Below are 27502 nucleotides of genomic sequence, written 5' to 3' on the forward strand. Positions count from 1 at the left end.
TCTGAGACCCAGACCCAAAGCGATCCCTTCCCTCCGAACCTCCCCACACTGAGCACACAAGGTTTACCCACGCACGAAAAGCCCTCATGTTAAAGTCTTTAACAGCCCGCCATCTCTCCTCAGACTGACACTTCATCGGGATCACCTCTGCCAACACAAGCTCGTGTTTCTTCCAGTGGTTAAGGATGGCCTGTTATTATCTTTCTGAGGCAGACGAGTCAAAGTATCCCTCCTTCACACAGGCACGCTCACAAAGATTTCTCTGTCTCCGGGGTTGCAAAGGTTGGAGGAGGCGAGTCATACGCTGCACAGCATAGGCTGCGTCTACAAGTTGAAAACAAGATTAAAGTTGAGAAAGATAGGGTGACTGGGTATATGAGGGAGAGTTAAGGATCAGGGGAAGACAGACTCTGGCATGTATTGTACCTTTTTTTGTGGTTGTGTGCACACGTGTGTGTTCGGGGGGTTATACGTTTTGCAATATTGAAAATTTACAGATTGTTACAGCTGTCTTCGCTTTACAAACACATGTGTCCAGATGAACCTATATCACACGTACTGTGAAGATGTGATCTTTGGCTTGTTGAAACAGAAAAGTGATCTGAAGATGTTGTTATCTTGGTTCCAACCATCTGTGATGGACTTTTTTTTCCTTTCATAGACATATTAACTCATTCATCCACATCAAACAACTGAAATTGGAGGCCAATGTTCAATAAAGCTTGGCAACGTGACATCAGGCAAGGGATGTTGGGTGTGAGTCACCATATATTATGTCACCATGGTTACAGTGCCCACATGAGAGAAGCCCTGTGGTAACAGAAAGCAGTATATTTGTTATTTTTCCCTAAATGTTATTAACTTTTAAGCCAAGAGAAAGGGCTTGCTATCTAGTTGGGGCTTATGCTGCAGTCAGAGACGCACTAGTCCACCCTTACTGGGCTCTGATCCAACGCGGATATGTACCTCCTGATGGGGCTTAAAGATTTACAGAAATTATCCAACTGCAATATTTCTGACAGGAACTTTGATCTGCATTGAGTGAACCAGTTAAAATCCCAACCTCTATTTAAAGAAATCCATTAATCTTCCGTTTGGACATTTTAACAGTACAAAACTTTTAGGTTTGAATTTGAACTGAAGTTTTTTTGCTTGGTGGAATCATCCCAATATCTGATCCATTCATCCTGTCAGTACCGGCCCCCCAATATGGAGACTGGATTGGATAAGTCCAATCTACGGATGCAATGAAAAGATTGTTTTCCCATTGCTTCTGTGCTTGGAGGGAACTAATACGTAATAAAAACTATAAAAACAGGTGAAAATGTGACGTCAGCATATCCTCAGCATCGTAACTCACTAGTGTTACATGCTATTAGAAGACTTTTGCGTTTGTTTCGAGGGTTCTGAGGTTTTCATTTCCAAGTCTTGCATTCAGTCATATGTGACCTTAATGTGAACTTCTGAAGAGGTACAATTATGAAAAGGTCCAGTTTTTTAGCGAAGGACACTTGACACAACATTTAGAGAAACATCAGAGGAGCTGAGGCTTTCGGATCAAACCTTCACTCTTGTTTTTTTTTTTATTTATAATAGTACTCTCTTTATTATAACACTTGTTTGCATCCAAATGAGCTGGTGTCTGTAGAATCTATCTCCTTTTAATCTACTGTACTTTTAAGCATATGGAAACCACCTTAAACGAGTTCACCTGGAGCAGCACAGCCGGCGTCATTATCGCCTCCGACATCAATATGGATAATAAACAGTTTCTTCAAAGGCTCATCACATATCAGATCTTGTTATGCCCGTTTTAATTCGCTGATGATATGATGTTTTAGAAACAGGAACTAAAACAGGAACACGATGAACCTGCTAAGGGAAGTAGTGAAAAGCTTCTGGCACCCTTTCAAATGCGTCTTACAGACAGGTAAGCATGCGCCCACTCAACGGCAACTAAAACTCATTTTTCTATAAATTCCTGTCAATCCCACATCATCGAAGACGTTTGAGGAGCTGCGTAGCTGCTGCCAGCAGTAATACAAAAAAAAGAGAGAAAAAAGCTGCAATCACAACCACAATGATCAAACACAGAGCTGAAACATCAGAGCGTGAAACTGCAGCTTACGCCGATGCAGGTGAGACTGTACCCATGATGCCGTTCACCATCCATCACTCCATCTGCAATCAATATCCGTGAAACTCTTAAAGCTCTCTGTGTTTGTTTCTAATTAGTTTGATGAGCTGCAAACACCCTTTTCTCCTCTTCCAGTATGACTTTTTGAAGCAAAAACTTGGCAACGACTGGATTTGAAAAGAAGGCTTCAGCCGATCGATCACAGACTGATGTCGACTCGATGATGTTTCATCTGGAGTTATTTCTGACAGCTCTGTCTTCTGTGATGGCCTAATGAGAGCACGTACCATTTTGCCAAATTGTCACAGCCTGCCCTTTTCAAGCCTCAGCTCGACACATCCGCAGCTTCTCTCCTTTAAAAGCACAAGGAAAACGGTTCTGTGATGACAGGTGCGTCATGTTTCTGCTCCTGGGCATCTTGCTCTTAGTCATCGGAGCTAAAAGAGAGAATAAGGACCTCAGTTTTTCCTCCAGTTTTTGGTCACAAAAAAGACAAAAGAAACTTTTTTTTTCCCCCAATCGGTTGTCTGACTCTGGATGACAGTAAGAAAATCCTCCCACAACGGCCAATAAAAGTTAATTTCTTCCTTTTTCTTACAATTATGAACAGAAATTTGACATTTGATGAGCAGCTAAGAAAGAAAGTTCAGTGATTTTCAAACTGATTAAAAATAATACTTTTGATTAAACTTCCAAAATGCCATTAAGGTGAAACCTTTCGACTTGACTGAAGCAGTAAACGTCAGCTGTTGCTTTACAGGCAGGTAGAGGAGACGCCTACCTGTTCAAAATGAATGGATAGGTGTGTTTGAACTCTTGACAGCAACTGTAAAAGGTGTAAATCATCTCATTCAACAGTCGGCAAGAAAGCAAATAGTGCATTTCCTTCACTGTTTATGTAGTCTTTCAATCGTATTTGAGCACCGACTAGGAGACAAAAAAGGACTGTGAGATTGTTTATGTACTATGTACACCCCTTTACTTAACTCAGAAAGATGACTTTAAAGGGAAAGTGCCACTCTATTTAATCAAAAGCTGCCTCAGACTCCATTTTTGTGAGATCATGTTTTATTTCCAAAATAATTGAGACTTGCGTAGACACACAAGCCGTCGTGTGGTACTCTGGGTTTCGCCGCTGACCCCGATCATTAACCCGCCAGCGACACCAGTCACGGCTACCGGGGAACATCAAGAGCAAAATAAATCTGTCCTGATTAACAAGCTCGGGTGTGTTGAGGACACCAGCGCCATGAGCCGCATCGTTTACTCACGCGGCGACTCAATTACGGGTCATCCTGACAGCTCTGGCGGGATTCAGCTCCCACTTTGTGTGTATTCGCGTGGAGGCCGGCGGCGGCGGCGGCAGTCAGGCCCAATCACACGCAACAGCACCAGGGACTTTCTTTAGAAAGCGTCTGAACTCATGTGAAACTTTGAATAGACTTCTGCATGATGCACATTTGCAGTCCGCCGTCTGCTCATTTACTCCAGCGTAATAGTTAAAGATGCTCTTTCACAAAAGCTGCCAGCTTTCTGGACAACTGCACAAAGCTGCTGCACATCCCGGCGGCCCCCATCAGAGGAAAACACTGCTGACCAATCCAGATTTGCTTATACTCAGATTTCTCATTATTTTTATTCTTTTTATTGTTTTTCTGTGTATCTTAATGCAATCACAGAACCTCCCTGGACATTCACGTGTTGCCAATGTGAATAAAATAACCCAGAAAATGCCAGACCACTTATAAATCTCATTATTCACAAAGATAAGGGCAAAGTTTGTCTGGCATTATTCTTCTACACAGGAAATCCACTCATATTTAGCACATTTGTCAGTATTTTACCATTTAACTCTGCAATACCTGCAGGTATTAACCGATAATGGTCAGTGGCTGTGAGGAAACGCTTTGAACAGTTCAGACACTGAGCTGCTCGTGTCGTAGATGTGTCGCAGACTGTTTTACAGTGTAATTTTTTCCTTTAAACGCTGGGTTTAACATGTAGTTTGAACTTTTAATGGCACAGACCAAACATATCATTGGTATCTACCCGAATACGGCGGGGAGAGCATGAGTCACTACTTGCATTTGCAGCAGGAGAGTGACTTCTTGTACACGCATTAAATTATTGTTTTACTGTACAGCAAATGTGGCACAGCTGACTTAAACTAAACATGAACTGGGCCCTTTTTTCTCCCCCAGTGTTATGAGGGGGAATACCATTGCTTTAAATACTTTGTTAATACATAGGTACACATGGGAGTACTTACGCACTAGCCCAGATGGTGGACCCTCTAATTTGAGATCCAAGGGTATAATTAAGAGACAAAAAAATTAAAAAGGAAAGCATGAGGATTTGCTGCTCTGACATGAAACGCGGCACAAATTACAGCAGGGAGAAGCTTGGTTTGTGTGGTCATCATTATTAGATATTCACATTAAAACAAAATACTCCCCGGGAGGACGAGCTTTGAAAAGGGACCCGGGCTGCCACTTTGAAGTTTGTGCACACAAACCCGAGCACATCCCTGCGTATGAATGTGAGCTCGGTGGTAGATGTAAGAGATGACGGGTTCACTCCGGGGGGAGCGCATGTCTGAAGGCTTCAGCTCAAGCAACAATAGCCAACAGTGCGGCGCATGTAATAATAATATTATGATGGAAACGATAAATATCAGATTCGAGCCGTTGGGAATAAAAATACAAGAAGTGAACAGACTGTTTCACGACTGTTGGAGCAGAACAGGTATACACAGGACTGCAGCAGGGGGATTTTCATGCGTAAAAGGCGCCGGTTTGGGTCAAAAACCAAAAAAACCAGGCACGTATCAAATAAAACGCAACATAACAGCTATGCTTTATTATCTGCACACGTTTTTCAAACACTCGTGAACCCATGTCTGTCATGATCTTGTCCCGGGGACTCCGGGACACCTTGAGGACTCAGCCGAGGTGCCGAGTAGCGACGCGTCGCGTCGGACCAGACGTCTCCATGCAGGCGTGAATAACAAAACCATTTCCTTCCATGTCGTAATGATGTTTTGCAGTTCAACACCTCTTTCTGTTCCGGAGATCTTTCAAACCCCGGGTTTGGGATTTGGACCGAAAAAGGGCGAGCAAACTATGAATGAAGTTGCCGATTGAGACCGCAGGCTGCGACAAGAAAATGTCATTACGCATAAAGATTTATGCGCTTCATACTTTTTTGATCGGGATGCAAAGCGTAACTTTTAGGACCCCGCAGCAATCACGTTTGTTTTTTTGCAATTCCTCCCGAGGAAAAGCGAGTGGGAAAGTTTGACTTACCAGTGTCAAAATGACTGAGAGCCGCCGAAGAAATAAAGCCAGCGAGCAGGAGCGCAGAGGTGACGGTCCAGGGATCCATCGCGCTGGGAAAAGTGTGATCTGTTTCTGGCTCTGACTCTGGCTCTGGCTCTGGCTCAGGTGAAGTGCAGCCTGATGCGCACACCGGCGGCTTGCTGGGCTGACTGACTGACTGTTTAGATGACTGGCTGACTGCGTTACTGCACAATCGCTCTTCTGGAGCCGGCGTTAAAAGTCCCCGAACTTCAAGGCAGGTCCTCCAGCGACTACACCACTGACACCACAAAGACGAGACCAGATAGTGCAACGCAGGGATCCTATTTCCAACCCATGTGACAGGAAATAGGGGCAATGGATTCAACCTGCAGCGCTGAGGGGAAACTAGGGGGAGTTGGAGGCGGAGGAGGAGGAGGAGAGGAGGAGAGAGAGAGAGAGAGAGTCGGTGCTGAGGCTCTGTGGCGCAACCAGCAGGTCCATAAAGACGGGGAAAACTTTGAAAAGCCAATTCCAGCAGCAAGAACCTGGTTGTAACTTTATTATTACCATAAAACTTAACAAAAGGGGGATAACATGAGGAAAGTAACCCAGGAGGTCAAACGCAGCCTATCGCTATTCCCTTCAGGTTTATTCATAGTATGTATGGATATGATTATGAATGCACGTTATAAAATGGTTTATAATACATTTTATAAAATGGGAGTAGAATCAATAATATAATGATGTTTTTTGACTGGACTGCTGTTGTCCAGACACCGACACTCCAACTTTAGCTCTGAGATTAGTTATAGTTCCTCGACCGACCACTAGGGGACGGATCCAAATGCGAGTCCATCTACATTGACCTCCCCCATTACTTTACAGCAGAAATAAAAATATGTACACCCTGGTACAAATAATGGTTTTACACAGGGGCGAGTCTTTTTTGTACAACACATTTAAGTATAATAAAAAATGCAGTAACTGGGTCTCATGTTGAAAGTCACGGTCGTCTCGTCATATATGATGCTTAATTGAAATGACGTCACACGGAGACGCAATTAGGTACACGTCTGGCGGTTGTGGGTCAGTGTGACGTCAAAATATCATTGTTTTTACCCCAGGTGTCGTCTTACTGAACATCTTCATGTTAGCAGACGCTAACATGAATCTACCACCAGTTGAAGTTGATGGGTTGTTTTCACCCCAAAACGGGTTTTGCGCGCACGCAAAGGCGCCCGGATGTGTTTTTCTCACCCAGGACCTTCGAGCAGTGGTTATTTTACAGAAAACAGAGCAACAATGCTACAAAGTGCGTCCAATGTAGGTTCAGCAGACCGTATCTGGGACTCTGATCATGATAATTGATTGTTATACTGTAAGTGCCTTTGCAAAGTATTTTATTTTCATGGTACATAATTTATTTATGGTTGATTTCATAATTTAATGTGCTAAAGGGATAAACAATGTATTTGATTTAAAGTTAAAATTGAAGTTAATAATATAGTAAATATATGTTATTTGTTACAATTGGGAGCGATTGGGCGCACCTGTTTGTTCTCAGTCACGCTGCGATGTGCTGCTCTCTCTCTCTCTCGCTTGACCACTCGCTCGCTGCGCTGCTGCGCTGCACGTGACTGGTGTTTTAGCTTTGGTTTGCGCACGAGGGACGCATGAGGGCGTGATGAGGGATGAGGAGGAGGTGGATGAAGAAGCCCCAGCAATAAACGCCTGTTTATAAAGAACGACCTGTGTCTGTGTTGCCTGAAGAGAGCTACAGTGAGAACTCGACTGCTCAACACGGGTAGGAGAGACCAGACCGAAACATCGCGACACGAAGGAAAAGTCGACGCATCACATAAGCAAAGCCCATCAATCAGTGCTAGGCATAGCAGCTATGATTAGACTGCGGTGAAAGTGCAATCTTTCAAGTTAAAACCAAGAAGTTCTCTACCACAAGTATCAAGCTAAGGTGGTGTGAAAAGTGGATAACTCGGAAATTGCAAATAAGGACTCAAGTCTATTAAAATTGCATACTGTGCCTACATGTTTGAGGATAAATCTAATGTGTTGCTATCCATGGTGCTGCATGTCAAAAGTGAACATGTTTTGGTAAAAGTTAAGGATAAGGACATTATTTGAATTTGAAATTATTAAGATTTGTTAAGTTCTGTGTTTTATGAAAAATAACTGACAATTTATGATATGTTTAAAGGGTAACTTTACTGAGGTGAAAAGTTTTCTTATTTGAAGGTTAAGTGATTTAATGCACTTTAAGCATATTTCCTCTGGATAAAATCTGCATTTGTGTGCATATTCTTGTATATTTGTGTTCAAGCCAGTTCCAATCTGATAGTTATTTTGTTTGAAATTGAAGCTAACTTAAAGTCTAGATAGATTTAAATGCCAATTGAGTTACCTTCATACAATAGTGAGGTCTGTATGTAAAAATCAGGTTTCTCACATAGTCTTCATACAGTTCAAAGAATTCATACAGGTATTGACAACCTTCACAGCTATTCACATTTAGGCTTTATGTAGCTCACGTCTACACATAGCCTAATAGAAATCCAATCCAAGCTTGATATTTACACACTTTACAACCATTCAAGTTATTTCAAGATGACCGACACAAGCACTGAGACCTGCCGTACCAAAGTTAAGTCATCTACTCAACCTGAAGCTACAGACACTGAATCTGCAGAAGTGGAAAGGTTACGAAGAAGCGAAAGAACCCGAACACTTACAGAAAGGGGAGTAGAACTTCAAGAAGAAAGACTGAGGAGTGTACAACGTCGGTACAGAATCATCTATGAGAAGTGGAGGTATCATGCAAGACTAGGCAGAGAAATATTGACTGATGAAGCCTCCAGAGAGGAATTGAATGAGCTTATAAAGAACATGAAAGGCACCTGTTCCGATGTAAAGGTCATTTATGAAGAGTTACGTCGTTTGCAAGCTCCTGAAACAGAATTGCGGCGCAAAGTTGACACATGCATATCGCTTTCTGATTTCATTATTCGAAAGGCAGAAAAGCAACTTAAAGAGCATACAACAAGTGAAGCAGAAGAACCTTGGCCTGATGTTGGATCGATCCTAGACTCAACAGGTTCTTTATCAAGACCACCAGTGCTTCATCGATCAAAATGTGGTTCTATCCATTCAAGTATCCACTCAGTCAAAAGAAGTGAGGCTGCGGCTGAAGCTGCCGCATCCCAGGAAGTCTTGGCAGTGTTGGACGAACAAGAAAGAGAAGAAGTAGAAATTCAAAGGCTTGAAACTGAGAACCTAGCTAGACAACAAGCAATACAAGACAAACGTAGAAAGCTTAACCGTCTAGAAGAAATTAAGAAGCTGAACGCTGCACAAGCTCGAGTAAAGGTCTATGACCAAGCTGAAGGAAACTCTGAAGTGATTGATGTGTTGCATGATTTCGAACCAACAGGAGAGACTCAAGTTCTGAACGCCTTAAGTCCACCATTCATTCCTCAACCTCAGCCAGCTACAAGCTATGATCATAGTTCCCATAGTCTGCAACGCGCACCTCAAGCTCCACCAACTTCAGCACCCATGCCTCAAGTCCAGAACAGCTTTGATTTGGTCAACGTGCTAGCAGAAGCCATAAGTGCCAATCGTCTACCAACACCAGAGCCTGCATTATTCATGGGAGATCCTTTGAAATTCAAAGACTGGCGACTATCCTTTGACACATTAATCGACAGGAAAAACATTCCAAAGAATGAAAAACTGTACTACCTAAGAAAGTACTTAGGCGGCGCTGCAAAGAAAGCTGTTGAAGGATTTTTCCTGCTAGGCACCGAAGCAGCATATGACTCAGCCTGGCAGCTGTTGGAAAAACGTTTTGGAGACCCATTCATAATTGGGAAGGCCTTTAGAGACAAGCTGCATGGATGGCCAAAGATAAGCTCTAGAGATGGTTACGAGCTAAGAGAATTTGCAGACTTTCTCAAGAGCTGTGAGGCTGCAATGCCCCACATTAAGACATTGGAAGTTCTCAATGACTGCAGTGAGAGTCAAAAAATTCTGCTGAAATTGCCAGATTGGCTGGTATCCAGTTGGAACCGTAAAGCAATGGAAGCTAGACAAGAGAATGCTCAGTATCCACCATTCAAAGTGCTCGCAAACTTCCTATCAAAGGAAGCAGATCTTGCTTGCGACCCCATAACCTCCATACAAGCGCTCAAGAGTATGGAAAATGAGAAACCAAAGCATCCACGAAGCCAGACCATTCAAGCAAAGACATTGTCCACAAACACAACACAAAGTGACATCCCATCATGCATCTTTTGCAAAGGAGCAGGACACGTCCTCGCCAAGTGCAGGAAGTTTGGTGAAAAGACAGTTCAAGACCGTGTTAAGTTTGTGCAACTAGAGAAGCTTTGCTTTGGATGTTTGAAGACTGGCCATCACTCAAGAAAATGTGATAATAAGAGCACATGTGAAAGGTGTCAGAGGAGACACCCAACATGTTTACATGATGACAAGTTCGAAGGTCAAAGGTCAACACCTCCAAAGAGAGAAGACGCAAAAGAAATAGCTGCTACAGCAATTACCAACACAGTCACACAAGACGACTCTAGTACAGAGACATCATCAATCATTCCAGTCTGGGTCTCCTCCACAAGGCAGCCACATCAAGAAATCCTTGTCTATGCGCTCTTAGACTCACAGAGCGACACAACATTCATCTTAGATGAAGTGGCCCAAGACCTCAACACAAACAAAGAGAATGTCAGTTTGCGGCTGTCCACAATGTCTGCAAGGTCAACAGTCATACCCTGTCAGAAGTTGACAAACCTCGAAGTGAGAGGATACAATTCAGAAAAAAGGATTCAATTACCATCAACTTTCACAAGAGAGTTCATTCCGGCAAACAGGTTGCACATTCCAACTAAAGAATCAGCTCTGAAATGGCCTCATCTGGAACAATTAGTTGACAAGATTCCACCACTAGTGGATTGTGAAGTAGGTCTGCTGATTGGTTATAACTGTCAACAAGCCCTTCTTCCAAAAGAAGTCCTGCAAGGTGAAGAAAATGATCCCTATGCACAGAGAACTGATCTTGGCTGGAGCATTGTTGGCTGCTCGAATCCAGCCAGCGCCTTCATTGATGCAATAGGAACCAGTCACAGAATCATAGTACGCCAAGTAACACCTGCCATGCAACCATCAGCTGAACTTAAGAGAGAGGTACACTTTGTGTGTAGAACTGAAGTCAGGGAACTCAGTCCATCAGATGCAATTAAGGCTCTTGAATCTGATTTCACTGATCACATTGCAGATGATAATCCAGTTTCTCAAGAAGATCTTCTCTTCTTGTCCAAAGTGAAAAAGGGGATAAGACAGAAAGAAGATGGCCACTATGAACTCCCACTTCCTTTCAAGACAGACGAACCTAATCTCCCAGACAATAAAGCATGTGCAGTTCACAGGCTCATCTCATTAGAGCGTCGACTTAGGAGAAATGAGCAGTATTCTAAAGACTACGTCAATTTCATGAATGACATCATAAGCCGAGGAGATGCCGAGAAGGTTCCACAGCCTGAACTTGATAACCAACCAGCATGGTATATTCCACACCACGGAGTTTACCATCCCCACAAGCCTGGGAAGATCCGTGTGGTTTTTGATTGTTCGGCACGCTTCCAAGAAACCTCACTAAATGATCATCTCTTAACCGGACCAGATCTCACTAACACATTAGTTGGAGTGCTATGTCGATTCAGAAAGGGTCCAATAGCCATAATGTGTGATGTAGAAAGGATGTTCCACCAGTTTCATGTTGCAAAGGAACACCAAGACTACCTAAGGTTCCTCTGGTGGGACAAGGGTGATCTGAACTCCAAACCCTCGATCTACAGGATGAAGGTGCATCTGTTTGGGGCAGCTTCATCCCCCGGCTGCTCCAACTTTGGGCTCAAGCATCTAGCATCGCAGGGTCATGGAAGGTTCAGCGAAGAGTCCATCAAGTTTATCAAGAGGAGTTTCTACGTTGATGATGGCTTGATAAGTGTAAAGACGCCTGCAGAAGCCATACATCTGGTGGAAGAGGCAAGAGCCTTGTGCAGAACAGGAAATCTTCGGTTGCATAAGTTTGTGTCCAATGACAAAGAAGTTAGCGCTGTAATACCAACTGAAGAGCGTGCACAAACCAAAGATCTAGACATGGCTCTAGGAGAACTCCACATCGAACGAGCACTTGGAGTTCAGTGGTGCGTCGAAGCAGATGAATTCCAATTCAGGGTCATAGTTAAGGAAAATCCACTGACAAGAAGAGGGGTTCTCTCCACCGTCGCCTCAGTCTACGATCCGCTAGGGTTTGTGGCCCCCTTCATACTAGTTGGTAAGCAGATCCTTCAGGCACTATGTCGAGACAAAGTAAGCTGGGACGAAGCCCTCCCTGAGCACATTCTGCCACAATGGGAGTCATGGCTTCATGATTTACCTCACTTAGCAGCCCTGAAGATACCAAGAAGCTACCTTCCATCAAGCTTTGGGGAGGTAACGCGATACGAGTTGCATAACTTTTCCGATGCAAGCTTCAATGGATACGGTGCATGCTCATATCTTCGAGCAATAAGTGAAACAGGAAAGGTCACTTGTTCCCTTGTCGTTGGGAAAGCAAGAGTAGCACCTACCAAATTAACGACCATCCCGAGACTCGAACTGTCATCAGCCGTGACCTCAGTCCGCAATGGTGATGTTGTCAAAAGGGAGCTCGAGATTCTAAACCTTCAAGAGTACTATTGGACTGACTCAAAGGTGGTCATTGGCTATGTTAACAATGATGCCAAGAGGTTTCACACATTCGTAGCCAACCGGATTCAGCGCATAAGGTCTAGCACAAGCCCTAAACAATGGCGACATGTAAGCTCCGAAAACAACCCGGCTGACCATGCTTCAAGAGGGCTGAGTGCAGTTCAGCTGAGAGAGTCTAACTGGCTGAAAGGACCCAACTTCCTTTGGCAAGAGAACCTCCCATGTGAAGAGCGAATGGTGGGAGAAGTAGATACAACTGACCCCGAGCTTCGCAAGGCTCATGTTCACACAGTCAAGGCGAAAGAAGTGAGTTCAATGGTGAACCGCTTCACCAAATTTTCTGATTGGTCCAGAATCGTGAGAGCTGTCGCGAGACTCAAGAGATTTGTTAGAGAATTTAAGAAACTTCAGCCGAGGACAAATGAAACAACTAGCCTCGAAGAAAGAGGAGAATCAGAAATCTTCATCATGAAGTTGGTGCAAGAAGAAGCCTTCACTGAAGACATTCAGAAAATTAAGCAAAAAAAGGACACCCTGAACAAGCGCAACAAGTTACACCAGTTGAACGCCTTCTTGGACGAGAACAGTGTACTCAGGGTGGGCGGACGCCTATCTCAATCAGCCTTACATCATGACGTAAAACATCCTGCAATACTTCCGAAAAGATCGCATGTATCAGCCCTCCTTGTCAAACATCATCATGAGCGTGTACACCACCAAGGAAGAGGCATGACCATGAATGAGTTGCGTGCAAATGGGATATGGATCTTAGGATGTGGAAATGTGGTCTCCTCACATATTTACAAGTGTGTAAAATGCAGGAGATACAGGAGAAGTACAGAAGTTCAACAAATGTCAGATCTTCCAGAAGAGAGAACCGAAACTTCCCCTCCTTTTACTTACTGCGGTCTCGATTGCTTCGGCCCCTTTAGCGTAAAAGAAGGAAGAAAGGAGTTAAAGCGATATGGATTGCTGTTCACCTGCTTATGCTCCAGAGCAGTACATATTGAGACACTAGATGACATGACAACAGATGCATTCATGAATGCGCTTCGAACGTTCGTAGCCATCAGAGGACCTGTACGCCAACTAAGATGCGATCAGGGAACAAATTTCATGGGTGCTAGGAGAGAGCTTTCAGAGTTGCTCAAAGGAATGGATCAAGAACGTCAACGATCATTCGGTTGTGAGTTTGTGACAAATGTCCCATCAGCGAGTCACATGGGCGGAGTTTGGGAACGCCAAATCAGAACAATCCGAAGCATTTTAACTGCCATGCTTGACAAATCTGCAAGCAGACTTGACACAACATCTCTGAGGACATTTCTTTATGAGACAATGGCCATAATCAACAGCAGACCACTAAGTGTTGAACATCTTCATGATCCTATCGGTCCAGAGCCTCTCACTCCTAACCATATACTAACCATGAAATCATCGATCATTCTGCCGCCTCCTGGACAGTTCTGTAAAGAAGACCTCTATCTGCGTAAGAGGTGGAGAAGAGTACAGTTCTTATCCGATGAATTTTGGCAGAGATGGAAGAGGGAATACCTGCTGAACCTCCAACAACGACAGAAATGGCAAAAATCAACTCGAAATTCACAAGTGGGTGACATTGTGATCCTACAAGATGATAGCGCACCAAGAAACGAGTGGAAGCTTGCTAGGGTTGTAGAAGCCCACCCTAGTGCAGACGGTCGGGTGCGAAAGCTGAAGCTACAAGTCAGTGACACTACACCAGATAAGGGAAAACCACGACCTAGGTCAGGTCACCTAGAAAGGCCTATTCACAAAGTAGTTACTTTACTTGAGGCTAACTAAGTTGCATACATAAAGTCACATTCATTCAGACTTTTGTTTACTTTCATTTATTGATTCCCTTTAAGATCTTGGTTTAAAATCCCACATTCCAAGTTAATGAGTGATTTGGTGGGAGTGTAAGTGCCTTTGCAAAGTATTTTATTTTCATGGTACATAATTTATTTATGGTTGATTTCATAATTTAATGTGCTAAAGGGATAAACAATGTATTTGATTTAAAGTTAAAATTGAAGTTAATAATATAGTAAATATATGTTATTTGTTACAATTGGGAGCGATTGGGCGCACCTGTTTGTTCTCAGTCACGCTGCGATGTGCTGCTCTCTCTCTCTCTCGCTTGACCACTCGCTCGCTGCGCTGCTGCGCTGCACGTGACTGGTGTTTTAGCTTTGGTTTGCGCACGAGGGACGCATGAGGGCGTGATGAGGGATGAGGAGGAGGTGGATGAAGAAGCCCCAGCAATAAACGCCTGTTTATAAAGAACGACCTGTGTCTGTGTTGCCTGAAGAGAGCTACATATACCATAATAGATTAGGCAGAAAAGGTGGAGAAGCCTGATAGGACCCTTTAAATAAAGATTAAATAAAAAAAATACATTATCAGACTGCATTGCACTATGATTAATTGGAAATATTTATATATTTCAACTAATATATTAAGGCATGTATAGTGGAGTCATGTTTTGTCTGATAAACCTGCGATGCACCATGTACAAAATACCAGTTAGGGCAAATAAAGCAACCAAAAAATTGATTGTTCAAAAAGCTACAGCGTGACAAAGATGACAAGAGTGTGAACAGACCTGTTGCCCGACATTTAAAATATGGATGAGGTGAGGAAAAAATAGAGATATCCTCTTTATTTTATTTATTTATATTTTATTTATCCCAAAGTCCCATTGAGATACAATATCTCTTCTGCCAGGGAGTCCTGGTCAAGATGGCAGCAGAAAAATAAATTCAGTTTCATATGAAAGAAAATACATACAACGACAAGTAACTTTACAAAAAAAATAAAAATCATCAAAACAAGAAACAAACAAACATAAAACATACAAGGATCAGAAAGCTAAAAAGAATTCATATCCTCTTGAGAGGATAAAAGAATATTCAGCTGCTTTGACGAGTAAGTAATTTATGGGTTATAAGAGAAGATTAATCAATTCCCTTCTCTACCTGAGTAACTTTGCATCCACGTGTCTCTGCTGAAGCTCGTCCCCGCGTCGCCAGGTAAAGCAGGTGCTCCTTCCTGCAGCGGTTCAGACCAGCAGGGGGTCTTTAGTGCCAAACAGTGCCCTCGTGTGGCCAACAGCCCTAACAGCGGGCAGGAGTCCTGGCAAGAAGCAACTACTTCACCTAAAAATAGAGAGCTGAGAATGACCTCACCATTGCGGGAGAAAAAGAAGAATGGCCAACATTTATTTAGCCAAAACTGGGGAACTAATCTAGCGTGACATTTGCCCTTTTGAGAAACAAACGTGTTTGGCCTTGAGGTACCAGAGGGGAAAAGCTCCACTTGCACTACAGCGAGAAACTAAGAATGACCGAAAGCAGGATTTTATCGGGATGACAGTGTATTACAGTGACGTTTACTGGAGAGATAACTGCATTTCCTGAATTATACTGCGACATGACAGCGAGCTGTCTTCTCAGTTTTGCATGTCAAAGTTAAAATGGTCAAAAAAAGAAAAGAAAAAAGAAAAATAAATATTCAATTATGAAGCATTTTTTCTTCTTTTTCATTAACATTCACCTGCGTTTTTGTCATTTAACTGCATTCATCCTCTGGAGAGGACCTCTGGAGGAGTGGATTTAAGATTTGACACAGCTGACCCCTGATCAGCCGGTAAGTAGAGGGACATCTAGATCTCCAGCTTGTACCGGAGCGGGGAGGAGCAGGGTTCTCCGCTGGGAGATGGTGTCCAGATGTGGGGTGAGGGGTTGCCTAAAGTGGAGGAGCTTAAGCGTGTTGGAGCCCTCTCCACATGTGAGGGACGAGTGGGGCGGGAGGTTGGCGGCTGCAGCCAAGAGGCCAGGAGTTCTGTTTACCGCTCGAGCCGCATTCTGGTCCCTCGACTGTGGTCGCTGCAGGGGGGGGGGGGTTACGGCCCGGAGAACGAGATTACAGATATAAGCAGCTGAAATAAGACTCCTCTGCAGAGTAGCAGGACTCTTGTTAGGCTCGACCGGAGGGGTCTCAGGAACAGTAATGCTCGGCGAAGCTGGACCATAGTTTTAGTTTAGTTTAGTTTATTAAGAATCCCCATTAGCTGGTACCATAGTAACCAACTAGTCTTCCTGGGGTCCACAAAGAACAACAACAACAACAATATAAAACAGTCAATCACACCATCCACAATATATCATACATTACAAATACAATTATAAAATATCTGATGTTAAAACACTTACATTTAACATTTAATAATTATATGAACCTAAAATTCATTTGCACTAAAACACACAACGGAACCATTCGACATACAGCCAAGTCAACATTATAATCTAAAATCTAAAATAAGATTTAAGTTTCTTTTTAAATACTTGTTTATTTTCTATAAGACAGAAATAGTGAGGCAGATTATTCCATAGAGTTATTGCTCTATAGATAAAAGATCGTGATAAGGCATTTGTTCTTGGGTGAGGCAGCTCCAGCTGACCTTTGCTGGACCCTCTAGTGTCATGATCATGCACAGTACGTCTAAAAACAATATGTTTAAATAAAAAGTCAGGAGTTTTACTTATCAAGACTGACTTAAACATTACAGTTGTGTTTAAAGCTAACCTGTTTACTACTGTCAACCATGAGAGAGAATCATGCATGCGGTTAATATTTGATCGGGTAGAGCAACCCAATACCAGGCGTGCAGCTTTATTTAGGGCAATCTGCAGCTTTCTGAGCTCACCTTTAGTGGCAGATCCCCAGACCACAGAACAATACTCAAGGTGACATAAAACTAAACTCTGCACAATCTGACACAAGAGGGGTTGAGCAACAAAGGAAGCACATTTCCTAGAGATACCAACAGCTCTTCCCATCTTTAAGATGATTTGACTAATATGATTGCTAAAAGAAAGTCTGGAATCCAACATAACACCCAGAAGTTTGACACTCTCCACTAGTGAGTGGAGCCCTTTGCAGGGTTTTATACAAACCTAAGGATTTAACTGGAGTTGTGGCTCCTCCACGCCGAAAGGAGCCGGCTGACGTGGTCCGGACATCTGGTCAGGGTGCCTCCCGGACACCTCCCTAGGGAAGGTCTCTCAGGCGATTGGGAGGAGGCCCCGGGGCCGACCCCGAACCTGCTGGAGAGCTGAGGTCTCCCGGCGAGCCTGGGAATGCCTCGGTATTCCCCGGGAAGAGATGACAGGCGAGAGTGATGTCTGCAGCCTCTCCGCGTAGGCCCGCTGTCCCCGCCAACCAGACGCACATGAGTGGAAGTTAATGGATGAGACGTTTATACGTCCATCTTCTGTAATAAAAAGGGATTTTTACTTCATTTTCATTCATTTTGAAGATTCCTCCCAAAGTAGGCTCTAATTCTCACTAACAGCTTAAGAATGCAATATTTTCCAGATTCAATAGTAATGTTTATACATTACAAGAAAAAATGTTTAATGGTCCACATTCTCCCCCACCATATTCTGCAACTGTGACGGTAATTGATTATGTGGCGTGTTATTGGTATGTCCTCACAGTGAGACGACTGTTAACCCGGCTGAATATAAACGACTGTGTGTTCATATTAAATAGATCTGAGTTGGAGTCCTGCTCGCTGTCTGTGTTGCAGTTTTATAGGCTCCCTTTGTCTTCTCTGTCTTTGTGTGTGTGTGTGTGTGTGCGCGTGTGTGTGTGTGTGTGTGACGGAGAGAGGGATCACATGCTGTGCTTGTCTGCACATGCTGCCTGGCCACATTCCTTGTGGTCTGCTGAAGCTGCTGAATTTCTCTTCTGTCTTCTTTCCTCCCTCCAGATAGCACTTGCCGGTCCGAAGCATCACATGCACACAACGGCCATTTAACCGTTTCTCTGTAGGTGAAACAGATCCTGCGTTTCTCATTCTCAGCCAGGGTTGGCCACCTTGTTGAGCCCAATGCAAGGCGGAGGTCACGGCGGCGGCGGCGGCCGGTCCGCAGCAGACAGTACCTCCGCTCCAGTCTGCACCGCTCACTTGCAGGTTGGCCCAGACGCCGTGAATTCACACATCCAGGAGCCAAGACGGTGTCCTGCCCTTGTCGGGTAAACACAGGAGCATATCCCTGAAATTTGATGCCACATTTCTCTCCTTTGTAGATAAACCGTCTCTCATTTTAAGGCTTTTGTTGTTGGCTTTGGGAAGAACGGTGTGGTGCAGAGCAACACATCAGTATTCTCAAATGAATTTAGCAGAAAAAAGAGATGAAAAACTGCGTGTTATCTCTGTTACTGAATAAATGAATAGGTCACATTATGCAGCATAAAACTGAAATTTAAAATATTAATAGCAGCATTTTAGGAAACAACAGGTACTTTTTGTCATTATAGAACAAAACATACGACAGAACTGCAAAAGTTAACTGTTAATAAAGACACATTACATTTACTTTGCCCTACAAAAATTAAAGACCTTGAATGCCATAGAAAATATGCACATTTATGCACATCTTCCTTTCCTGGTGCAAACCTCGCCTCATGTTAGGTCGACTGATGATTGCCTGACAGTATGAGGGTGTCTGGTTATTTGTCTGCATGTGGCCCTCCGACGGACTGGCGACGTACCCAGGGTGCCCCTCTACCTTCCACCTATACTGAGGCCTGTAAGGCTCAAGTGGGTACAGAACGGGTGCTGGACCTGCATACAACCAGCCAGAGAAAGCATGTGATGCAGGCAGGACGCCAACCGGATGAGTACCAACCAAACACATCCACAGTACAAATGCCGGAGGATGAGTTTTGCAGCGAAACCTCATTGATGCAAGGTGTCGTTTTTTTCAATTCTGGCTGTTTTGAAAAGGGTCTCTCTGTGCGAAGCATCAGTTCGGAACATTCTGTGTTGGTGGAAATGGCTGTGGATGCGAGGAGACCATCTGCTCTGTTGCACATCTGTGGTTGGAGACTTTTTAGTGCCTGACTCGCTGCTGGATCACGAGAGGCATCGTTGGAAGTTTCCTCTTCTTTCTGTGATCCACTGCCATTTCTTTCCTCTTTGTCAAGTGAAGTGCCTCTTTTATGTGTAAAGTTTCAATGATCGCCACGTCACAATTTCCTTCGTTAAAGTGAACGCAGCCACATATGCAAACAAGTTTAGTGCGATGGGTAATTGATAAATATAAAGGTGAAACTAATTATCTTTGTGTACTTTTTCCAGTATTGGCTTTTCTTTTTCTTAAGAAAAAACAAAACATTGCTAAATGAGTCAAAGAACATTGACTGATCGGTCTGTTTCCCAGAAATGTCCACTGGCATTTCACAACTTTTTGACCTTTAACAAACTCAGTCAAAGAAATAACTGTTAGAATAATCCCTGATGAAAACAAAACAGAAAATTATTGCAGTGAAAACTGATTAGTTGCTGCTCCGGAGACTGTCGAGCGTAGACATCATCATTTTGGAAAGATGGGTTGAAAACAAAAATCTACTGGCAAAAACAACAACAACAGAAATATCAAAGATAATATCTGCACGGGAAGGGAAATAATGACCCTTCCTAACTTCAAACTGTCATGCTCCAGTGATGCTCGTGGGGTTAAATGACGGGAGGAAAGCGTATCGTGGGTCGTTCTGTTCTTGGGTCTTGGGTTCGTCTCCCTGTTTGACGTCAGCCATGTCAAGATCATTTTCATCAGCACCAAAATAACCACTTGCTTCATGACTTTAATTAAAATCAAGACACCCCGGTGCAAACACTGACGCAGAGTTCCTACGGGGGGGTCATGGGAGTCAAGGCAATTACTCAGCCGGAGCATCTGGTTGTGGTTTGAAGCCCGCGTGACCTGGCCAGCGCTCCCCGCGCGACCACATCAGTGTCTATATGATCCACGTCGTCAACGGCTGCACACATAACGCCACACAATACCCGTCACCGCGTCACTCTTTGGAGTGTCCACCGGAGAGAGAGCGTGCCTTGACAAATGGCCGCCTCTGGCCCTTTTCGTAACCGTAACAACTACCATCTTCCCCCTGCTCTCATCTCCTGCACACACCTGGACGAGCCCCCCGAGCTCACCTGCGTTCAAAGCCCAGATAAAAGCTCTCGTTCAGCCACCTGCATTCAGGCAGCAGCCGCCGCAGCCCCCCCTCCCTCCCCGCTGACACACACGGCAGCCATCCATCTTCCTCGGCCTCCCGGCTCTCTAATTAAACGCCGGGTGGGTGACACCCTCTGGAATGTTTATTGTAGCATCGTTCAGCTTCGTCTCTGTCGATATGACGAGGAGGAACGGCCTGAAACAGATGCGGCGGCAGATAAAGGAAGTGGGTGGATGAAACATGCCCCTTGTTCTTCGTCATCAGCTTCCAACACTTTGTGCATCATTTTTATGACTTCTGACAAGACTGGAGTCAACTGCTGAAGATCTGGGACCACAAGGAGCTCAAAGGGGTGATGAGTCAGGCTGGTGGCATAACTGTCCTCTTTCCCGGGCGATAACATCGCGAAGAAGCGCTCTAACGACCCGTCAGCACACGTACAGTAGGGGAAGTGTGTCTCTAAACCTCGGTCTATAAACTTTGACGGTTTGAGTAATAAAGCTTTTCCCCTCCGGTTCGTCTCATCGTAGATTATAATCTGTGGCGGCGAGTTCATCGCAGTGCAGATGGTCCCAACGCCACGACGAGCCGCTGCTTTTGGGTTTCCCAAAGTGACACAAGCCTTTTCTTTTATCCAGGATTGGAGCCGGTACCATGACCGGCCGGGCCGGGCCGGGCCGGCGGAGGGAGTCTCAGGTTCTGTGTCCTGCCCAGGGACACCAACGTACATGTGTTCTTCTTCTTTATGATTTATTCTACTTCATTTTACTGATTTGTTTCGGGACTCCCAGAACTGCACGCTTTTTGTTTTTTTGGCCATATCACACTAAAACCAGCTTCATGTCTTATGGCCTGACTTTGTCTCCTAAAGCTTCTCTTTCTCTACAGAAACATGGCCCGCCTCACTCCGCAGGGATGTGTCCAATCTTGCAAAGAATAAACATCAAAATGACACTTTTGTTGTGTCTGTATTTTAACCTCAGCAACGTGCAGCGCGGCCGGTCTCGGAGCCCAACGGCACGGCGAGTGTTGACAAATCTAATGAAGAAACGTGACAGTGTCTCTGTAAGGGTCCCTGACACGCCACCAGAACTTGACTTGACTTGGCTGATGTGATTCTTTTCACATTTGCATCATTTGTTTTCCAGATTTGATCAGAGAGGAGGAGGAGGAGAACGGTCTGGTAGCACGTCAACCCAGCTGCCGTCCTTTGAGCCGTGGTGTTCTTCAGCCATTCGCTTCACTCGCGCCTTACCCATCAGCCTCAAAGTGCAAACAAAGTGAAGACTTCAAAGCTTTTATGACCGAACCACAAACCAAACCCGAAGCATCTCGTCCCTCGTTAACCAGAAACGGCCTCTGCAAAAGTAATCATTCCTATTTAAGAAAGTCCTGTAAAAGTGACTGATGTACGCCGTGATGCAATCTAGATTACTCATAAATCCTGGCTGCAGCGCTGAAGAATATTTTTGAAAAATCTAGTAAATGTCAGTTAACAGATTACAAATGAATAATCAAATGAACAAAGTATTTTTATATGATGCTAAAACATGAATGTATTAACATTTGCAAAGTGACTGCAGCTGAGTAAGGCTGCATCTCTCTCGCAGTAGAGATGTTTAGTTTTCCTTAGAAAGTATTTAAAGTAAAATGTTGTTTTGGGACATGAAAAGAAATATATCTACATTCTCAGATTGCAAAAGTTGCTTAAAGCTGCCTGTATCCGCTTATTTGTGCATTAATAATGATACTGTCTGTCCTGATGTCCACATGAGTGTAAATCTAAGCTCTACTTTAATTCAGCTAGAAAGGTCTCTATAGTTTTTGAATCTTGGACTGTTTTCATGGAGGCTTGCTCTCGTCGGTTTCTCTGATTTCAGTGCAGAAGGTCTGCTTATACCCAGGATGTCCACGCAAACTAAACGTTTGACAGTGAAGCTTCAAAATCTTTCTACACTTCTACAAGATCATTACATGCTTACATCTTTAGAGATCCTTTAAAGATTATAATCACGTTTCCGTCACGGTTTTTTCTCTTCAAAACAACGAAAAGAAAAATCTCAACTTTGAAGGAGATGGACAAAAACATCTTCCGTCTTTGACAAATTAGTTCGATTGCAGTCACAGCTGGTGAGAAAACAGTCAGATGATGAAGGCGGCGGATGATCAGTCAGCAAAGCCCGTATGTAATGCAGTGATGCATCATGGGTAAGACAGTTACAGCACAACTCCATTGGATCAATGAGGCAGGAAACTAGATTTTGATGACTTCAGATTGACCAGCTATGTCCCGTCCAGCTCTGCCAGAGATGTGCGTTAACAGGATCATCAACACGCCTGAAAAAAAAAAAAATAGTGAAAAGATTTTTTTCAAATCATTACAGGTTTTCCTTTTCGATATTTGGGTTTTGTGCAAATCTAGGGGTAATGGGAGGAGCGACTACAACATGCCTGTATTTTGCAATATGTAAATCTTTTTTTTCTTTGTCACAAATTCCCATAAAAAAACATCAAAGCAATCACAGAGGTCACATTGTGCTCCAATTATGTATCTGATAGTTAAACTGGTTTTTGTGGGGAAAAAGAAAGATGAACATAACTTCAACCTGGCTGAAGACGTGATTGTCTCTGATTAAAGCCACAGGGTTGTTTGGTCACTGATTCCCGCCATTAACCCCCCCCTTTCCCTGATGCACCGGCTTATGGGAATCATCTTTGTTGTGGTCTGGGGACGACAGAACATCTGAGTCATAGGATGGAAGTCGCTCATCTGCAATATCTCACATCTGTTCGGGGAACAGTGCGGAGCTGGAATGACATTTGGCACGAATAAAATTATTGCTGTGTTTCTTTGCATTTGGGAAGTGGTGCGCTTACTTTTAGGAGAGTCTTCAAAGGGCTGCAGAAAGTGGCTGCCACACTCAATCACCCTCGATCCACAAACAACTCCAGGGCTTCTTCTATGGTGGACACACTTAGGGCAGACTTGTTTTCACACGGTGCCTCTTTTATTTTATTTTTTGGGCCACCCGCCCCCCCGTGTCGGATTGACAACATTGCAAACATCCTGTTACTGGAGTCTTTTTTCAATTCAACCATTTCAGGGGACGCAGTAACAGAACCACAATCCACCGTGCATAACGTAAACTGCAGATGAGAGCCGCGCTCGGACGATGCACGGCCCTGTACTCTGACACTGTTTACAAGAGTTCAATACAAAGAAGATGACAAGATTGCTGATGTCACTTTCAATGTCAGCAGCTAATCACTCTGCGGCTGAGCGAAAACGCAAACAAAACCCTCTGGAGTCACATTTCTGCAGCAACACAAGCCGTCAACCAGTTTCAGGCTGACCAACCGAGCAGGTTAATGTCCCGCCTGCACACAAGGCTGATACCAGGGTCTTGGGTCCATGTGTGGACCGTCTCGCTGTAACGTTCTCGTTAAATGGAAAGTTTACATCCAGACTTTGTTTCTCACTGATGATGTCCAATATGTGAACAAACCGACACCAATTCATGCAAAAAATATGAACCAAATCTCTCCTCAGAAGATCAACGTGTCTCACATGATCAACTCCCCACATGTACGATTTGAGCACTAATGCATGTATTTTTCTTTCACTACTTAACATACATCAGTAGCTGCAGACGCGAACGCTCGTATAGGAGCCGACATACAGCCGGAGGATGCAGTGCATCCTTTGCTTGGCAGAAAAATGTACTGTAGCAGGGTGGATGCTACGGGGGCCCGACCGAAGGATGGAGAGGACACGGCGTTTATTGCAGACCCTTTTTATTCTCACCCAAATCACCCAGAACACATATCACCAGCAGCTTCCCAGTCCCAGTCTGAACACCAGTCTCAGCAGCAGCTTCTCCTCTTATGAGGCTGGCAGAGTGGAGAGGCTGACGAGCCACACCTGTGTCCCGTCAGCCTGAGTGGCTGCAGCTCCTCCACTCTGCCACACACCCCCAACGCCAAACTCGAGCCGGGGTCCCTCCGGCCGAGCATACTCCCCCCCCCGCCCCCTCGGAGCGGGAGAGGAACCCTCCGGGCTTCCTGGTCGGGTGGTCGCCCCCGGCGTCGGCCTGAGCAGTGGAACGGTCGGGGTGGTCGCCCCCGGCGTCGGCCCGACCAGCGCAACGGTCGGGGGGGGGCGACCCCGGCGTCGGCCCGGTCGCCGTGGACAACGCTCTTCTGGCCGGGCCCGTGGTGGCCTCGGGCCACACGGTGCGCCCCGGACCGCCTTCTCCGTGGCGTAGTCCTGCGCCAGCTGCCAGTCCGCCTCCGGGACCGCCTCCTCCTCCTCCTCCGCAACGCAGCCCTGCTCTGGCTGGTGGTCCGCCTCCGTCCCCGCCGTCGCTGATGGCGGCTGCGCCTCCGCAGCCGCCTCCCCAGCCAACTCCGCCTCCGTCTCCCCCTCCGTCTCCGCCGCTGACTCCATCCCCGGAGCCGTCGCCTGGCGGCCCGCAGCTTCTGCCTCACGGCCTCTCAGCTGCGGCGCCACCAGCGCTGCCGCGGCGAACCTCAGACGGGGTGCAGGGATGGGTCGCTCCGCGGGTCCCGCCGCCTCGGGAGCCGTCGCTTGGCGGCCCGCAGCTTCTGCCTCCCGGCCTCTCAGCTGCGGCGCCGCCAGCTCCTCCTGCGTTGCTGCGGCGGCCCTCAGACGGGGTGCAGGGGTGGGTCGCCCCGCGGCCACCAGGGCTTCTATGGCGGCCAGCTGCCGCTCACCTTGGTCCCGGAAGGCGGCCACCATGCCCGCCATGGCCCGGGCGAGCGTGTCCAGGGCACGCTCCATGCCTCTCTCCTCCATCCTTCGGGCCCCACGTTGGGTGCCAGATGTAGCAGGGTGGATGCTACGGGGGCCCGACCGAAGGATGGAGAGGACACGGCGTTTATTGCAGACCCTTTTTATTCTCACCCAAATCACCCAGAACACATATCACCAGCAGCTTCCCAGTCCCAGTCTGAACACCAGTCTCAGCAGCAGCTTCTCCTCTTATGAGGCTGGCAGAGTGGAGAGGCTGACGAGCCACACCTGTGTCCCGTCAGCCTGAGTGGCTGCAGCTCCTCCACTCTGCCACATGTACTTTTGGGTCTTTTGTGTGAAGTTTCTGGTTCAAATCTACTGTGATTCACGTGTGGGTTTTTGATCTTCGGCAAAAGTTTTCTCTGCAGCCAAACAATTGCATTTCCAGGAAGGTGGAGGTGTTAATCGTCTCCAGTTCGAGACCCTTTTTTTCAGCTGCTTTAAGACAAGAGGTTCCAGTGTTTTGTGAGGTCTTCCTTATTTGTTGTTGTCGTTTTTTTGTTAGAAGCAGATAAAGAACTCTGAGATGCTTCCCTTCAAAACCATGAACAAAGCTTCGCCTCGACGTGGGCGGTGAGACACTGGGCTGCTTTGGCTGAAACTCATTTCAGTTTTTACGACTGAAAAGCGTTAAGATGATGCGCAGTTCTAGTTTTCAAAACACAAATCAACACCTTATGTTGAGCAAATGAGCTCAACACTTTCATGTCGAGCTGATGCGCCCTCTCGTATGACAAAACTCCGAGGCCTGAATACAGCGAGTTGCCATTTCAAACAGTTACTTTTATCCTCGTTTACTCTCAGCTACACTAACCCGCTGCAGGCTGCAGTGACTTATTCGCTAGACAAACTGTAGTTTCATGTTTCTGGCACAACCGTCCTGCTCTATATCAGGCTGAATGTTCGATTTGTCAAACGCCGTCTCCCGTCATGTGATACGGTGCAGTGGAAGGATCCTGAGCCCAGACGAACACATCTCTGCAAGAAAACGGGATCAAACTGTTTTTTTTATTATTATTAATTTTCAAATGATCAAACTCAATTTAAACAGATCTTTTACACACATTCTACCCAGGAATGTAACGTAGTTTTTTGTTTTCGTCCACGTCATGAAAGCTGCCGGATATTGGCGCTACTGGCCCTCTCTCCCTCTCATCTGCATTCCTCAAGACTCTTGGAATATATTTTCATAATCCTTTTAAATTTGGTAAAACGGATTTTGCCTGTCGTCAGGTCGAGTTTGTTTCAGCTAAGGATCATTTCTAAAGCCCCCCCCCCCCCCCCCCCCCTTTAATGATGCAGAGACGCTTTTATATCATCTCGCCTGGATAACCGCAATGCCTCGTATGTGGACCACTCATCAATCCAACGCCTGCAGCTGGTGCAAAATGCAGCTGCCCGCCTTTTAACTGGCAGGAGGAACAGTTTTTAGGGCCATGAACGGGTTTGCACCTTCTTTTTTGACTGAGCTGCTTCAGGATTGCACCCCTGCCAGAGCACTGAGGTCATCCAGTCAGTTGATTCTGGAGGCGGCCAGAACAAGAGGAAAGGAGGAGCGATCGAGCTTTTGGGGTAGCTGCACCTAAATCACCCCGTACAAGATCTGCACCCACGACAGGACTCTTTAGATATTTATTCAACAGCTTTTACAAGTTTGATCACGATCAGGAGCAAGGTTTTGTCTGAAGTGTCACCTCTTGGTCCCATCGGCCGTGAGACAGCTGCGCCGACTCGTCCGCTGCGAATTTCATCGTTCTCGTCAACAAGACGGGTCCCACCAGAAGAAGTGCAGCAGATTTTAAAAATAACCATCCACTCTGCTCTGGAGAGTTTTTAGAGACACTTTGAACTCCGTTCAAAGAGAGGTTCAGCTGAGAGTTGAAAAGCATATTTTTTATGCCACCGCTCATCCTTTTCACTCGTCTCGCAAGACATTATGAGATAGGCCCTTTACATAAGGGGTGAAGTTCTCACGTGACCTCGGAGCCACACGTCCAGCCGAGCGGCCTGGAACCTCTCTGCTTCTCAGAGGCTCCTGGTTGGACCTGAGGTCACAGTTGGACTCTGGCGTAAGAAAGCTCGCTTTCATCCAGCACTAATGGAAAGTTTCAGCAATTGAATTTGAAGGTTTAATTTAAACCCAACCACAGTAAAATGCCATCATTATTTCACTAAAAGTTCAACTTGCCACACTGATATTATACCAGTGAACATGCAGCCGTGAAACACGGCCGAACTATCATTATTTTACTTTTTTACATTTAGACATTGTTGGTTTAGTGTTGAATAAATATTTATTTGATCAACGGCCAACATAATTATATTTATCTGATAGAGTTTTCCTACACCAGAGCTACTCAAGGTGTTCCACAGGGTTCTGTACTTGGGCTGCATACACTTCCATTAGATGACACCACTAGG

At 45.2% G+C, this 27502-nt stretch overlaps 1 protein-coding gene across 2 annotated transcripts in view; it reads right to left on the reverse strand.

Annotated features, from left to right (window-relative positions):
* kremen1 (kringle containing transmembrane protein 1) overlaps positions 1-5787 on the reverse strand; it is a 79817-nt gene extending 74030 nt beyond the window's left edge. For both annotated transcript variants that reach the window (XM_061730560.1, XM_061730558.1), the window contains exon 1: positions 5443-5787. In XM_061730560.1, coding sequence (XP_061586544.1) covers positions 5443-5521 — 79 coding nt within the window. In that variant the 5' untranslated portion in view covers positions 5522-5787. The remainder of the gene's footprint in view (positions 1-5442) is intronic.
* Positions 5788-27502: the final 21715 nt, after the last annotated feature.

The sequence above is a fragment of the Cololabis saira genome, chromosome 9 (assembly GCF_033807715.1).
Source record: "Cololabis saira isolate AMF1-May2022 chromosome 9, fColSai1.1, whole genome shotgun sequence".
Taxonomy (NCBI): domain Eukaryota; kingdom Metazoa; phylum Chordata; class Actinopteri; order Beloniformes; family Belonidae; genus Cololabis; species Cololabis saira.